This window comes from Pseudophryne corroboree, chromosome 10 (genome assembly GCF_028390025.1).
Source record: "Pseudophryne corroboree isolate aPseCor3 chromosome 10, aPseCor3.hap2, whole genome shotgun sequence".
Lineage (NCBI taxonomy): Eukaryota > Metazoa > Chordata > Amphibia > Anura > Myobatrachidae > Pseudophryne > Pseudophryne corroboree.
In genome coordinates, this window is record NC_086453.1 from 278953369 (window position 1) to 278969607 (window position 16239).

Sequence of the window (16239 nt, forward strand, 5' to 3'; positions counted from 1 at the left end):
ATGCCGCTGGAGACACAGGATGGACACAGCCAGGAGAGGCGCGCGCTGTGCCATCTGGCTCCTTCCCAGACTCACAGCAGTGGGGGAAGGTGTATACCTGGCACTGGGGGGACATATTTGGCACTGGGGGCATATGTGTAGCTGGCACTGGGGGGCATATGGGGCACTGGGGGCATATGTGTATCTGGCACTGGGGGGGCATATTTGACACTGGGGGGATATGTGTATCTGGTACTGTGGGGGCATATGTCTCACTGGGGGCATATGTGTTTCTGGCACTATGGGGGAATATTTTTATCTGGCACTGTGGAGGAATATCTGGCACTGGGGGCATATGCTGGACTGGGAGCCCTAGCAACAAGCATTACCCCCTGGTAACAAGCACAACACCCAGCTCATGAAATCCCTGGCAACAAGCATTACCCCCTAGCAATAAGCATGACACCCAGGGCATGAAACCCCTGGCAACAAGCATAACACCTAGCACATGAAACCCCTGGCAACGAGCATGACACCCTGAGCATGAAAACCCCTGACACCGTGCATGGAACCAAGAGCATGAAACCCCTGACAACGAGCAGGTAATTTAAAAGTAATTAGAAGCCAAACTGTATGGCATAATGTGTAATGGGCATTGCGGTGTGTGGCATAATGTATCACAGACATTGCGGTGTGTCATAATGTGTCACAGGTATTACGGTGTGTGGTATACTATATCACGGGCATTGTGGTATGTGGTATAATGTCTCAGGGGCATTGCAGTATGTGGCATAATGTATAATGGGCATTGTGGTGTGTGTCATAATGTGTCACAGGCATGACAGTGTGTGGTATACTATATCATGGGTATTGTATCTGCTATAATGTCTCAGGGGCATTGCAGTGTGTAGCATAATGTATAACGGGCATTGTGATGCTTGGCATAATGTGTCACTGGCATTACGGTGTGTGGCATAATGTGTCAGGGGCATTACAGTGTGTGGCATATTGTGTAATGGTCATTATTGTCTGTGGCATAATGTCTAAGCACCATTGCAGTATGTGGCATAATGTATACTGGGCATTATTAGAAGGAGGAAAAATTACAAATAATGTAAGGGGCATGAATCAGGATTATTATTTTTTCTTGTGGTGGCCAACGTCTGGGCCTTTGCTAGTGGCAATTATGGGGAAGGGGGTGCCAGATAATGTTTTGGCTTGGGGGAGAAAAATTTCTAGTTGTGCCACTGCATAGGGGACATGAATCTTGTTGAACCTCTGTTGTAAGATGATGACTTTGGTTATATTCCTACACAAACAGGCATTTTATGAATAGTGAATACCGACTGAAGACACAGTCTGACCAGGGAGGATACATTTCTTCAGAGTATCCCCATTGTGAGAAACCACCATATAGGTAAGGTGCATTTAGAATGGAAAGGAATGTTCTCAGAGTGACAAGAAATGGGTGGCATGTCATGTTGACACGCCCCAATTTTATGTGACCACGCTCCTTGTGGAATGTGGCCCCACCCATTTTTTTCATGCCTTCAGCGCGCACACACAGTACCGCTAAGAAGTTTTTTCTACTTGCACCACTGACGCTAACCTTCCCGCAGCCTATCCCTAACCCTGTACTTAACATCGGGATGCCACTGTTAGAATAGTGTATTGTGAGGGATCCTGACTACATGCCATCAGGAATATGGGCTGTTTCACTGTTGTCAGTTGCATCATGGGCTTGAGGTGTTGCAGGTGGGACATCTGGGGAACAGGTACCTGTACTTAAAGTTAGAGGAATTGGAGATGCTACAGTACAGGTACTGCTCTGAGACATATTCTTGGCTAGCTTCTTAAACATGGCATCAATGTGATGTTGTTTCATATGTTTTGACCTTTCCCTGTACAGTTTTTCATTCATCAAGTGAAAATGCATTAGTTCTTGTCCTGTCATGTTGTTCTAGTCCTTTGATTAGTTCACTTGTCAACTCAATCAGTTTTTCAATACTAGTTGGTATTTCAATAACATTTTCTTCATCCCTGTCACCATCGTCACTTTCAGTGATTTTTTTTTCAGGATTTAAAACCATATCTATAATTTCAGAGTCACTACAGTGATGCACAACAGGTGTTTCAACGTCAACCTCCATCCACTCAGCCAGATTTTCTTTGTTAAGTCTACTTAATAGATTCTTGGCAGCTGTTCCAGTACATGTTTTTGCATATTCAAGTAAATCAAGAACACATTCTTTCTCATTTGCTACATGAAATCATGTGAAGTCATTACCAGGATCTTCATCAGGTGCATTTTCTAAACACCATGGCAGGCCACAACTTATGCCACCCACTATTTATTGTTAACAAATTGACATTTTCCCAGGCACTAGCAACAAACCAAAGCACGTCTTGTTGAATTCTTGATAAATGACTCACCAGGTTTGCGTGAATTCACCACATCTAGCATGCGCTTCATGAAAAGGGAGCGATACTTGGCCTTCACAGAGCGTAGTATTCCTTTATCTTGTGGTTGGATAAAGGATGTACAGTTTGGTGGATATTATGCTGTGAGTGTAAACACGTTATTCTTTCACAGCAGTTGAGCTCTGGGGTGAGCTGAACAGTTGTCCAGAATATGGAGGATTTTGCACTCTTCTAGTAGGCCTACAGATGTGCGGTGTGCTCTAGCTTTCAGCACAAAATACTTTTCAAATCACTCTACATTAGTACAAGTTAGTAGCCCGGGAGCCCCAACAAACCTTAGTCCATTCCTGATACTGTTGTATTCACTGAAATGATGAGTTTGTAAAATGTTAACAGTTTGTGTGTGTACAGTAATTATAGCACTGGAGAACTCTGTCAAGGGATAGTGTTTTGTACTGTGGTTTTCTAGAGCAGGGGTGGCCATCTGTGGATCTGTACAATGTGACAGCTGGTAATAACTACAACTGTGCACTAGCTAGGTGTTCTGGGAAACATTATTAGTATTATCCTTTATTTATATGGCGCCACAAGGGTTCCGCAGCGCCCAATTACAGAGAACATATGCACATAATCAAAACAGGAAAACAGTGACTTACAGTTGAAGACAATATAGGACAAGTATGAGGTAACATGAACTGTTAGGCGTCCTTATGTATCGGGTTGGCCACCAATGATCTAGAGCAGGGTTTCTCAACCTGTGGAATATGTAGTTCTCTGATTTATGGGGTATAGTAAAAATATAAAGATTGAAAAACCTAGATTGAAAGTGAGTGAGTGAGTGAGTGAGTGAGTGAGTGAGTGAGTGAGTGAACCATATATCAGAGGAGCATCACAGATTATTAGGATGGGCTAAACTTCAGAAATCAAATCATTATTATCAGAACCTTTTTAATTACCTCCAATCAGGACAAACTGTGCATTGCTAATTTGCATTTTATTAACAGAATTCAAAAAAGTGTACACACAGGTTTTACATTTCCAAGGCTGCAGGAGGAAGAACAGACACCATTCAGTAATGCCCCAATACTGTACAGTACTGTACTTGGCTGTATTAGGGTTAAATGACAACAAGACATCCTATTTCCAATATCATTATAAGAATACTGGGGCAGATGTATTAAGCCTGGAGAAGTGATAAATCAGTGATAAGTGCAAGGTGATAATGCACCAGCAGTGTCTGACTGGGGTATGAAGGGTCTACCGGGGGAATGCAGTGGTAGGGGCCCATGCATAGGGGTGTGGCAAGCCACCACATTGGTTTATATAACCATTGGAGACCGCATGGGCTTGGGAACTTGATATATATACAGTCAATATTGCTAGTGCATGCATGATATTGTAGCAGATTAATAACAGCAATGCATGATAGAAAATATACCATAGTCCTGTGCATTATAATAGAACATGTGCATAATGTATAATTCAAGTGCACAGTCAGGAACCTCTTCCCTAGAGGGGAGGGGGGTTAGTGCCCACCGGGGGTTTTCCCTGTACCCCTGTGGGCCAGTCCGGCCCTGCACACCAGCCAATCAGCTCCAATATGTAAATTGACAGTCAGGAGCTGACTGGCTGGTGCATTATCACCTTGCATCCACCACTGCTTTATCACTGCGTTATCACTTCTCAAGGCTTAATACATCTGATCCATTGTCTGCTACAGTATAGTCCAATAACTTCTGGATAAACACTGATACAGTAGTATGAGCAGTTTTTATTTCACTGTGGAGTCAAAGCTTAGTACAAACCACTGATGAGAATCGAACCTGCCCATCCTTGAACCTACTTAAGAGTGGAAATCAAGTCACAACAACATTTGCTATTTTCTTATGCACTAACAAGCATCCTTTATATATCATGCTATAAGTTACATTAAGTGACTTGTTCAGCTGGCATAAGTCAGTGTGATGAAGACTCAGTTCTCAGTGGAAATTCCCCTATTGATGAAATCTTGGATCTTGTCTCGGACATCTTGCTCCAAAACATCCATCTGATCCTGCATGCTGACAATATACTGGCTCAGTTCCCTCTTCATGTCCTCCACTCTCTGCACAAGTTCCTTGTTCAGGCCATCTGCATAGGGGACAATTGTGTCTTTGAACTCTGCAATCTTCTGGTCCATCTGCTGGTTCATCTTGGCCAGGTAGGGCTCCAGTTTCTCTCTGACACCTGTTATATCTCCATTGAGCGTGCTTCTAAGCTGGTCTGCATATGGGTAGAGTTGCCCTTTCAGCTTTACTGCAAAGTCCAGGATTTGGCTTTCCATCTGGTCTACCTTCTTCCTCATCTGGATGTCCATGTTCCTTATCTGTTTGCGTAGTGCATCCTGCATATCCTCAGCATAGGGGGCCAGGCTTTTAGAGAGCTCTTGTAACTGTTGATCTATGTCATCTTTCATTTTATCAGTAATGGGTTTCAACTGCTTCCTCAGCTGCTCCACATTGTTGTCTATTGCGACCCCCAGTGCTTGATAGTATGGAACCAGTGACATCTGTATTTGGTCTGCATTCTCTCGGATGTTGGCTTCCAGGTCCTTAGTTACAGACTTAAGCTGCTGGCTGACCGCCAGAATGTTTTTGTCCAGTTGGGTGCGAAGCTCCTCTGCATATGGAGCCACTTTTATCTGAAGCTCCTCTACATTTCTGCTCAGCTGCTTGTGCACCTCATCTGTGTATGGGGACAGCTTGACCCTCAGCTGCTCCAGCTCCTGCCTGATCTGTTCTCTCAGCTTGTCTGAGTCCTGTGTCAGTTGCTTTTGAATCTGCTGAGCAAAGGGAATCAACTGTTGCTGCAGTTCTCCTGCAAAAAGGTTTACGCTCTTCAGGTTTTCCTCAATTAGAGAACTGTGGAGGAAGAGGGAGCATTAGTCACTACATGTAAAAGGATCAAGGTTAGTGGTCATATAATGGTCATATACGCCTATCCAATTTCTGCTGTAAATTTCTGCTACACACTTGGGCACAATGAAAAAAATTGGTGAAGACGAAAAAGGAGGGTATTGCTTGCCTAAAAATAACATTTTAATAGTTATTTTTCTACTGTAATTTAGGAGATGAAAGCATGCATCTGATTGGTTGCTGCACAGCCCCACCTTTATCTCTGGCACCACTGTTCATAATAGTGCCCCTCTGAACTTTTAACATGTATGAGACATACTGTACACTGCACTACAACCTATACAAACACCTTTCATAAACCTGCTTCTGGCTAGTATAGGTGTCTCCATTGCCAGATAAACAACAGGGTGTCTTGGGCCCCCCACGCATAGCTACATCCTTCGTATGGGAGGCAATGTGGCATAATGTGAACTGGGGACACTACAATGTATGTAGCACATTTGTGGTGCTGGGTTTATTTACACATGATATATTTTTTAATAACATGCAGTGGCAGATCTCCCACTAGGTCTAAGTGGGCAGCGTCAAATGCAGGATTTCTGGAGGGGGATTTCCAAATGTTTGATTTTAGATTGAGTATCACCAGCTCATGAAGGATCCATAATTATTATGTAACAAGCTAAAGTTTTTCCCAAACAAAGTGCAGCACTACAGACAAATGCAGGCCCGATGCAGGCCCCGACAGTAAGCTACTTACCAGATTCTCTCTCTGATGTGATGACTGAGCATTCAGATCCATAGACACACACACACACACACACACACACACACACACACACACACACACACACAAACACACACTCCACCCTTTATACTGCATGTAGTGGCCGCTGGCCAGGCTGTGGTGAAGGTGGGTTTTTCTATGCTATACAAGATCCCCACCCCCCGCATCAGAGCAGCTAATCCTTTTTTCATGTAGCACCAGTGTTGGAAGATGGTAGCGGCAGCGACTTGTGTGCAGGAGAGGTTGAGGCTACTTGCCTAATTGCTATGTGCGGGGAGGCTTCAGCTTCGGGACCAGGAGTCTGAACCAACAGTGACACTATCATGATGTGTATGCAGAGCTGTCTACACTGCGGCTGGGCGTATCTGCACCTATGCTTAACTGTCGTCACTGCATAGGCTGAGGCTGGGGGCATTTGTTAAGGTGAGAGGTGGGTGAGTCAGGGCATAAAGGCCAATAATATTGTGCCTAGGGGTGGCCTGACCTCTAAATATACCTCTGACAACATACAATTTTATTGGTAGGGGGTACCACAAGTTACATGCCCAGGGGCCCAGTGAACCTTACGCCAACCCTGGATACCTTTAATGCTCTCACTTACTTTAGCTGCTTGCTGATGTCAGACTGCTGAATCTGCTCCACGGTGTCCTTAGTGCCGCTGGTCAGCTGGCTGAAGTAATTCCAGAAGGCGTCAACCACCTGATCAGTGCTGACTTCAGCCTGAGATCCTAAAACAAGGAGAATTAAGAAAAAAAAAAACCTTAATGCACATATATGTGCAGGAACTGTCTCTACAATTAGAAACTAAATAACACACTTACCGCAAGCATCCTATTATATATGTGGTCACTAAATAAAATGACAAGTAACTGTATATGATATACTGAGTGTATGCTGATCTTCTGTGACTGCAATCATAGGCGTGCGCATGGGGGGTGCCTGGTGCGCACAGGCACCCCCTAATGTCCTTCACCCCCTGCACGTCACGCCTGCAGCACTGTGATGATCACCAGGGCCAACCCTACAGCACCCATGCGGCTGGGCGCTGCAGCCCGACATACACTGCAGCAGTTTGACACGGCCTCCCCCACCTGCCTAAGACACTGGTGCACAGACCCTTGTGACGTGTCCCCCCTGTGTCTGCTTCTGTTCCCGCGGCTGGCCAGCTCATGTCAGATGTGCATGACAGCCAGGCAGCCGCTCGGGTGTGCCTTGGTGCCGAACCGCAAAGTGACAGGCAGTCGATGATGAGGTATCACAGGGCCAGGCAGCTATTCATTGTATAATCCAGCTGCCGGAGCTCGTGCTAGGGGGGCAGGCTGACTGACAAGGCTCATGGCGGGCGGAGCTGAGGGGACAGCACAGTGTTCTCAGTCAGCCGGCTGTGCTGCAGTGCTGAGAGGCCGGGCTGACTGAGTAGGCGGGCAGCAAGTGGACACAATCCTGAGAGAGGCAGGAGGATTATCCTGTAGTGCAGACTCGGGGACAAGGTGGGAAGTAAGTAGCACTGACAGAGTGGCCCGCTGGTGCTGATGATCCTGGCTGCAGCCTGCTTCTCACTTACAGGCAAATGGCTGCCTGTGCAAGTGTGAGCAAGAGCTTGTGATCATCAGTGCCAGTGTCTTCCCCTGTCAGTTGATCATTAGATCCAGGTGTAAGAAGTTGGAATGGGGGTTGTGTCCCCCCCCCCCCCTTCCAGGAAACTTCAGTCCGAACTTTCTGCTCATACAGTATGATGTAATGTGAATTTTCACTCATACTGTGGCATAATGTGAAATTCAGCTCATACCTTGTGGCATAATGTGTATTTGGCTCATACTATGTGGCGTAATGTGTATTTGGCCCATACAGTGTGACGTAATGTGAATTTCCACTCATACTGTGTGGCATAATGTGTATTTGGCTCATACTGTGTGATGTAATTTGTATTTGGCTCATACCACGTGGCGTAATGTGTAATTGGCTGATACCGTGTGGCTTAATGTGTATTTGACTCATACCGTGTGGCATAATGTGTATTTGGCTCATACCATGTGGCATAATGTGTATTTGGCTCATACCGCATGGCACAATGTATATTTGGCTCATACCGTGTGGCGTAATGTGTAATTGGCTGATACCATGTGGCTTAATGTGTATTTGGCTCATACCGTGTGGCGTAATGTGTATTTGGCTTATACTGTGTGGCATAATGTGTATTTGGCTCATACCGCAAGGCGCAATGTATATTTGGCCCATACCGTGTGGCGTAATGTGTATTTCGCTCATACCATGTGGCGTAATGTGACTTTCCACTCATACTGTGTGGCATAATGTGAATTTCAGCTCATACAGTGTGGCGTAATGTGAATAAGGGGTAACTGATGAGCATGCAGGTGTCCTGCAGAGGAGGGGTCTCATGGCATAGAAAGAGGCAAATGCGGCTCTGATGACACGTATAAATATGAAACTTTACTTGTGTTATATTAAAACTCAAATGTTCGGCCCCCTAAATCTCCTGTACTTTTCAGAGTGGCCTGCTCAGAATCAGGGTGTAGGTGCTGGGGAGTGCAAGGGGTGGGGTGTAGGGGGACGTGGACAGGGACGGGAATACATATGCACCTAGGCCCACCACTCTCTAGTTTCGTCACTGGGTCAGAGATAGGTTGGGGAAGTGTAAACAGTGATAGAGTGCAGCAGCAGCTTGGATTCAGGGTTAAGCCATATTGGACAGTCAGTACCGGGGTGTATTATATTTCCTTTATTAGGAACTAGGGAGAAATTAGATTAAGCCATGTGATTTTACTGAGGGAATGTGAAATAGTGGTAGACACGCACAAAAGCCGGCGCTAGATATAGTCAAAAGAAGGTGCTTGACATGCCCCTCCGGCGGTGCCCCCCTCTAATAAAATTAGCTGCGCACGCCTGTGACTGCAATCTTCGAGTCACAACAACAGCACAAAGCAATATTACTTTCTTGTCCTATGTGTGGCTGTATGTCTGTGGGTTTTACCTTTCTAATACATGTTTCTACACTGGCTGCCCTTATTATTATTTCTTTTTTTACCATTTCTTCCCCTTCTCCATTTCTCGTTCTCTCACAGACACTCATCTAGCCGTGCATGTACTGACCTGTGATTGCACACAAGACAAGTGCCAGCGCTGTCACTTTCACCAACATGTTGAGTCAGTGGATGAATCAGGAGGAGAAGAAAGTGCTGTATATCTGCAACAAAAAATAGATACAGTTAGAAGAATTGTCCTGGAGAGTCTAGATCTGTAGTAAGACTTAGGAGCCGATGTATCAGTTATCAGGCTTTTAGCCCATAAAGTATTATTTCTTATTGTCACAAATTGTGGTAATAAAAAGACGCTGATAAATGGGACCTTTAATAACAGAAATACTTAAATCTCTAAACATTACACATTAGGGGGTATATTCAATTGAGGTTGTAAATGTATCCGACAAGGGCTATTCAATGCCCATCTCAATTCGACTTTAAAAAAGTTGAATTGAGATGAGAGGCCGGAGAGGGGGGAGACCAGTGGGGAAAAGGGGGACAGCAGCACTGCAGGAGGAGGTGGCACAACCGCCAGACCTCACGTCAGCGTCCACCCGGCTCCAGCAAGCGGGACCTCACTTGCTGGAGCCAGGTGGACGCTGCCATGAGTGGCAGCTGTGCCACATCCTAATGCAGCGCTCTGCTGTAGCTCTGCTGTCCCCCGTCTGCCCGCGGCTCTCACCCCTCTCCTCCTCTCAGGTCCCTAATCTCAGTTCGCCTTTTTTTTAAGTCGAACCGAGATGGTCAGAAATGGGACCAAAACCTGTCGAATTTGGCCCCATTTCCCTCAGAAGCATGTGAATCGGCAGCTATACCGCCGATTCACGTACCTGAAAAAGTTTAAAAACTGCCGTCTTTTCAACAAGATGGCAGTTTCGACCTTAATTGAATATACCCCTAATGATCCAATTTATTATTTATCAGATTTTTTACTGTTCTCTATTGTGAAGTCTTTCACTGCTAGCTTCATACAGCTGCAATAGACTTCAATGAGCCTATAGACTACAGTTAGCTATTGTCATCTGAAGAAGGTGCTTCCTAGTGGTGACCAAGCTTTGAAAAGGAGAGCTTTTTGGAAGTTGGTAAAATGGGCCAGGTTGCAGTCGCAATTCATATTAATGGGGTCACCACTGATATAGGGACTGAGGTAGTAGCTTGTCTAATACAGGAGATACATTGAAACAGTATTTCCCGAGTTAGGCATTTGATAAATAACTTCTAAACTTAAATCATATGGAAACACAAGATTTTCAGCTTCTTAAAAAGGCCCTAAAATGAAAAGTAATACAAATAGGTATCTTAGCTTGTTCTTATTGATCTAATGTCCATAGGGTGAGCTACTGTATGAAATTCTAACATATTTAAGAAGACATTTAACTTTTTTAATTTACAAATTAAATAAATAATCTTTGATGTTGTGACTGTCTATTCCTGTAGGAATGAGATCTCTCCTTACCTGGACCCTCGGTGCCTGGGTGTGAGGTTGATGCTGATGCTGTAGGTTGCCTTTATATTACACCATCTCTGTTCCCTGACTGTGATCCAAGGCTGCTTACTGGACTTTAGATTTGTTTTACAACGTGGTATTCGTGACGTGTCCTGGCTTGCATGTGATGCTGGAAGTGTGATTAGATCTGGTCACTGAGTCATAATCAATAACTGCAGGGTAGTCTGTTATTTAAAAACTAGAGCTGATAGTAAAAAAAACAAATAAGTACCACCATTAATGCAGGTGGTCACTGAGTTCCAGGTTACTTCTTCATGACAGGTTATATCTGGGCTTAACACAATAACAGACTTACAGGGTACAGTTGAGGTCAAACAACTGTGAATCAGATTCAGAGCTCTTTTATCTGTACTGAATTAGATATTCATTATAAGAAAATACTAGAAATTAGGGAAAACTTAAGCTAATGCAATGTTCTGCTGATAAAAATATTAAACTGCCTTGTATTACGGCTCTAAAACACTTTCTTCATTTCCATGTCCAGGAAGGTCCACTAGAGGTCCACGACAATCCCCTACTAATGATGAATAGACACCTCTGGCACATCCTGCACCACAAATCTTACCTTAATGGTCATAAATCGATCCACCTCCCGTTGATACGTAATTTAGATTTCAAAGAGGGAGCGGCGGCCTATCCTTTTATGGTGTGGAGTGTGGTAGGGTTCACAGCTTAAGTCATCTACTTGACTTCAATTTGAGATGATACCCTGACTTTCCTCAAGGCAACTGCTAAATTCGAGACTCTAAGGGATTATTCCCTAGCTTACTTTCAGACACAACATTACATAGTCTACATGGTGCGAGCGTTCTCAGATACTGACTGGGATAATTCATTAGACCAATGTCCTTCTAGATAAATCCCCTCATATAAGGTCATCTCTAGCTCTTATAGATTCCTAAGTGAGGACCTAGATCATGATCAATCAGCGGATGCGCCAATGGCTGACACAAATCTGGCTTATACAGACACCATAATAAATTGTTATTTCTCCTCCACAATTTATGAGGAGACAAGATTTTGGTCTTTGTGTATGTCATCCACACATGATTGACACAATACTGTGATGCATTTAACGGTTGCCTAATATTAAGAGTAAAAATATTCACAAGCTTCCACTTGCGGTAAGGTGATTCCAATTCAGTATGTAATACCGATGGCTGGGATGCCGGCCGTCAGTATACCGACAGTGGCATCCCGGCCACTAGGATGCCGGTAGCGGGCGAGCGTTAGTAAGCCCCTTGCGGTATAGTAGAATGCTGTGCTCACCACAGGTTATAATCATCCATAGAGGGAGAAAAGCCCGCTGTGCGGGATCCCAGCGTCGGCATTGTGATTGCCGGGATCCCTTGCGGCGGGATATTCACCACTTCCCGGTGAATCACCCTTACCGATTACTATTTTTCTTTTGAAAGGGGAGGTTTATTACATATCCCTCAGCAAAAAAAATATTTCTCAGTGTTGTTGTATTGTGAATAAAATCTTATATATTTTACCCAAGTTTAAATAAATGTAAAATTTTAACATTTTCTATACATCTTGTACAAAGTGTGCACCCAAACAGGAGTTTTTCCTTCTGGTATCTCTCCCAACCTCTTCTCAGGATGGTACCCTGTTTTGATCTATCTGGTATTACCCCAAATTCCTGGGGAGCACTGGCAACCCCGAGTTACATGTATGGGACTCTCCTCTGTTACCTCTTGTAATAGTTGGTCTTAGTACCATTCTCTCACCTTCCAGGACTTGTGCGAAATAAACCCCCTGATAAAATTGGGGAATCTCTAAGTTGGATATCTTTCTGAGGGGGCAGAGCCTTACTCCAGGTAGTAAGAAATTATTGGGAAAGACCATTTACAAAATAGGATACACCCAACCCCTATTAACTTTCAATCATATAGGGAGAAACTTACTTTTATTTTTTGAATGGACTGGGTAGAGACTATGGGGCAGATGTATTACGCCTGGAGACTGCATAAGGAAGAGATAAACCAGTGATAAATGCAAGGTGATAAACGCACCAGCCAATCAGCTCCTAACTGTTAATTTACATATTGGATCTGAATGGCTGGTGCATTTATCACCTTGCACTTATCACTGGTTTATCACTTCCTTATTCCTTCTCCAGGTTAATACATCTGCCCCTGTGTTTGATAAGGGGAAGAAGGCCTCTTCCTTTTTTGACACATGGGAAAGTTTAATTATGACTTTGCCAACCTCAGCACAATCCCAGATTTATAATAGCATGCGTCTGACCCAGTGGTACGAAACTCGCAATCTTTTGGGTGATCCTCTCATTATGTTGCCTGATGGGTGAGTGCCAGGCACCTTTTCTTTTCCCGTTGTCATTAATTGTATCTAATTTACATTAATATTCAAACATTATGTACATGTTTGTACTTTACACAAATCTTGAGTTATACGAACGCCTATATAATGTTGTGGATGCTCATGGGAATGTGCTGGGATATGTGTTGGTGTATATTGTTTATCACTACATGTAATGTTTCATATGCTTGACTCATGCCTTTGTTTTACAAAATTGTATACAGTGTTTTTGCTTCAATAAAAAAAAGAAAAATAAAGTTCCTTGTATATATTATGTACTGTACGTAATCCTCTCTAACTGAGAGGAACCAATGGCACAACTAGAATATCAACACTAGTTTAAGCAGGCTGACTGCAAAGCTGCCACATCTGGTCCAAGTATGTGGAAGGAGCCCTGAATCTTTCCAGTTGTCTGCAAGGTTTTCTGACTTATCTCAATTGTTCCAAGTCATTACATTTGCTACCACAGAAGACTCATCCAGGGTATACAGCCTCACTTCAAGAACCCAGTAGATCTCCAAAACAAACTTTTTGTAACACTCCGCTGTTGTATGGAACAATTACTCAGCCATGCAGAAGGCACTGACAGATGAGAGAGGTATGCAATTAGGTCCATTTTTTTCACCTCCTAGGTGAAAAAACTGGACTTTTCGCTATTTTTAGGGCGAATGGTGATTCACCCTATTCAATAGCAGGGAAATTTTTTTCGCCTCGGCAAAAAATTCAGCATGAGCGAAAAATATGTGGCTTCCACATGTTTTCTCATTTGCGCTAGTGAAAACACGGGCCGTTTTTGCAGATTTTGAGGCATTTTTTGCCAATTCCTTTACATTATAAAAAAAAGGTGAAAAGGCATTGGTGAAAATTTCCCTAAAAAATGGGTGAAAACGGCTTCAATTAAATTTGCAGTGGAGCGAAATCAACAGCTCTGAGATTAACAGAGCAGATTGCATACCCCCCTAGTAGTTCTGATGATGTTGGCATGAAGAAATCAAATCTTTCATTGTATCTCTGTTCTCCTCCTAATTTACACCATGTCAAAGAAGCCAGGACCCTCAAAACCCCAGACACAGTAATTGACAAATATCTTCTATAAGTATATTAACTTTAGTTTCTTGGCATTACTTGTTATTTCATGAAAGGTTTATCACACACAAATAACCAGCACATCCAATACAGTTTGATTATGACAAGGTTTCTTTTTGTTTTATGTGTTAAAACAGTAGACAAATTCTAATGTTAATTAACAAACTGGTATTTATAAACAATGAACTATGAGAATTATTAATTATTGGGTACGTTTTAGTGCCCCACTAACTATATAGTAATCATTTATTTCAGTGGGTAAAGAAATCCACAAAACATGTCCTGTTGGACTTAAGGACTGGAGTTGAGAACCCCTGCTTTATATAATGACAAGGCATATATCCGCCCCTATTACCCTTTGCCCTTATTTACACTCAGTAATCCATTCACAATGACAAGTCAACAAGCAAATGTTGAATGCACCACTGGATTCTGAGTCTACACGGATATATCTTTATATCTATAGAATAGTAATAGTTAGGCTTTTGTCCTGAGCATGGTAATTCAGAAGTGTGACTTGGTAATAGCAAGGCATTAAATAGACAGCTTATGTGATCCTCAAAATGTGATGCAGACCAGTTTTAAACTGGCTCTATTACAGCAGAAACTGATTTCTGTCATGCAGGTCTTCTCAGAACTCTGGTGGTCATTCCGAGTTGTTCGCTCATTGACGATTTTCGCTGTGCTGCGATTTGTTGCTAAATGCGCATGGTATGCAGAGCGCATGCGCTAAGTTATTTTACACAAAACTTAGTAGATTTGCTGGTGTTCGCACTGCTGATCGGTGAATGATTGACAGGAAAGGGACGTTTCTGGGTGGTAACTGAGCGTTTTCCGGGAGTGTGCTAAAAAACGCAGGCGTGTCAGGGAAAAACGCGGGAGTGTCTGGAGAAACGGGGGAGTGGCTGGCCAAACGCAGGGCGTATTTGTGACGTCAAACCAGGAACTAAACGGACTGAGCTGATCGCAATCTAGGAGTAGGTTTGGAGCTACTCAGAAACTGCAAGGAATTATTTAGTAGCAGTTCTGCTAATCTTTCGTTTGCTATTCTGCTAAGCTAAGATACACTCCCAGAGGGCGGCGGCCTAGCATTTGCAATGCTGCTAAAAGCAGCTAGCGAGCGAACAACTTGAAATGACCACCTCTGTTTTTTGGGGGAATTCAAGTTAGACTCTGGTGCTGTTTCAGTAGAGGGCGCTCTGTGTAGGAAGCTAGGTAGGCGGAGGTAATTGCTGAGTCTGAGTTTCAGTAGTGAATTTTAAATTAATTATCCTGTTACATGTTCATCCCCCCATGTTATATATTATATCAGATGCCCTTGCAGAGTCTTTTATGTGGAAAAGACTAAGCGATCCTTTAAGGAGCGAATGTCCTTGCACAGGTCAAACATCAAATAAGCTCTGGAAGCCAGTGGTTCGGCATTTTAGGGAACATAGACACAATCTTGCATTAAGGTATAAGATCATCGATTGGATCCCACCTTCCAACAGAGGTGGCAACAGGGACAAAATTCTGCTTTAGATCAGTGGCAGACGTATTGGAGGCAATGGAATTGGTTGCCGCCGGGTGCCAGCCTGTCGAAGTCGGAAAATATTACAGTACCCACATCACGGACAAACTCCACACAGATGGCCTCCGTGCGCGTACTTGTTCTGCCGTGCGTGCGCATATTCGCAAGTTGCGTATAAGCGCTCACGCGGTCCTGCGTACTAGCGCGTGGTATGAGTAATTACGGTAGCATTGGTACTCGCATGGAAAAGCCACAAAGACATATCTCATATTTAATCCACATAGTGCACAATGTACACATAGCCCACACACACCCCACCAGCAAGTTATACTTGTTTAAAAGGTTCAACAACAAAGGGATTCACCTTTACAGGATATGAGGGGACAGCATTAGGTTATAAGGTGGTGTTTGGTATCCAACTGTAGGGTATTTTAAGGGCAACATTCCGGTAGCAGTTTGCAGAAGATAGTACGCTCCTGCGCATAGTTATGCGCAGGAATAGGATATTAATATTATACTGTGTTTACTGTACTTTGATATTCGGCAGGAACCCAGTGGTGACCAACTGCAAGTACACCTGGAACAGACATCGCCCACCTATTCATACCAACCTATGACCTCTCCTGTACTGTAAATGACCAGCCCTTTGACCTATTGATGAAGAGGTTACAGTTTCCATTGTATTGTGTTTT

At 43.6% G+C, this 16239-nt stretch overlaps 1 protein-coding gene and 1 long non-coding RNA gene across 2 annotated transcripts; one reads left to right on the forward strand and one right to left on the reverse strand.

Moving 5' to 3' along the window:
* The first annotated feature begins 227 nt into the window (after window positions 1-227).
* LOC134966507 (uncharacterized) lies at window positions 228-12605 on the forward strand. The gene is made up of 4 exons (XR_010188659.1): window positions 228-581; window positions 1301-1396; window positions 9162-9339; window positions 10557-12605. It is a non-coding gene; the product is annotated as an uncharacterized LOC134966507 (long non-coding RNA).
* Window positions 3378-10668, reverse strand: LOC134966506 (apolipoprotein A-IV-like). Its single transcript, XM_063943290.1, has 4 exons — window positions 10576-10668; window positions 9190-9283; window positions 6680-6806; window positions 3378-5300 (listed from the first exon to the last, which is right to left on the reverse strand). The coding sequence occupies exons 2-4, from the start codon at window positions 9236-9238 to the stop codon at window positions 4373-4375; spliced, it is 1104 nt and encodes a 367-aa protein (XP_063799360.1). The 5' UTR covers window positions 9239-9283; window positions 10576-10668; the 3' UTR covers window positions 3378-4372.
* Window positions 12606-16239: the final 3634 nt, after the last annotated feature.

Coding starts and splice junctions, on each gene's coding strand:
- LOC134966506 (XM_063943290.1), bottom strand. CDS start 9,238: ATGTTGGTGAAAGTGACAGCGCTGGCACTTGTCTTGTGTGCAATCACA. Junction 6,807..9,189: donor TGTCTTGTGTGCAATCACAG/GTCAGTACATGC, acceptor TCCTTGTTTTAG/GATCTCAGGCTGAAGTCAGC. Junction 5,301..6,679: donor GACATCAGCAAGCAGCTAAA/GTAAGTGAGAGC, acceptor CTTCCTCCACAG/TTCTCTAATTGAGGAAAACC.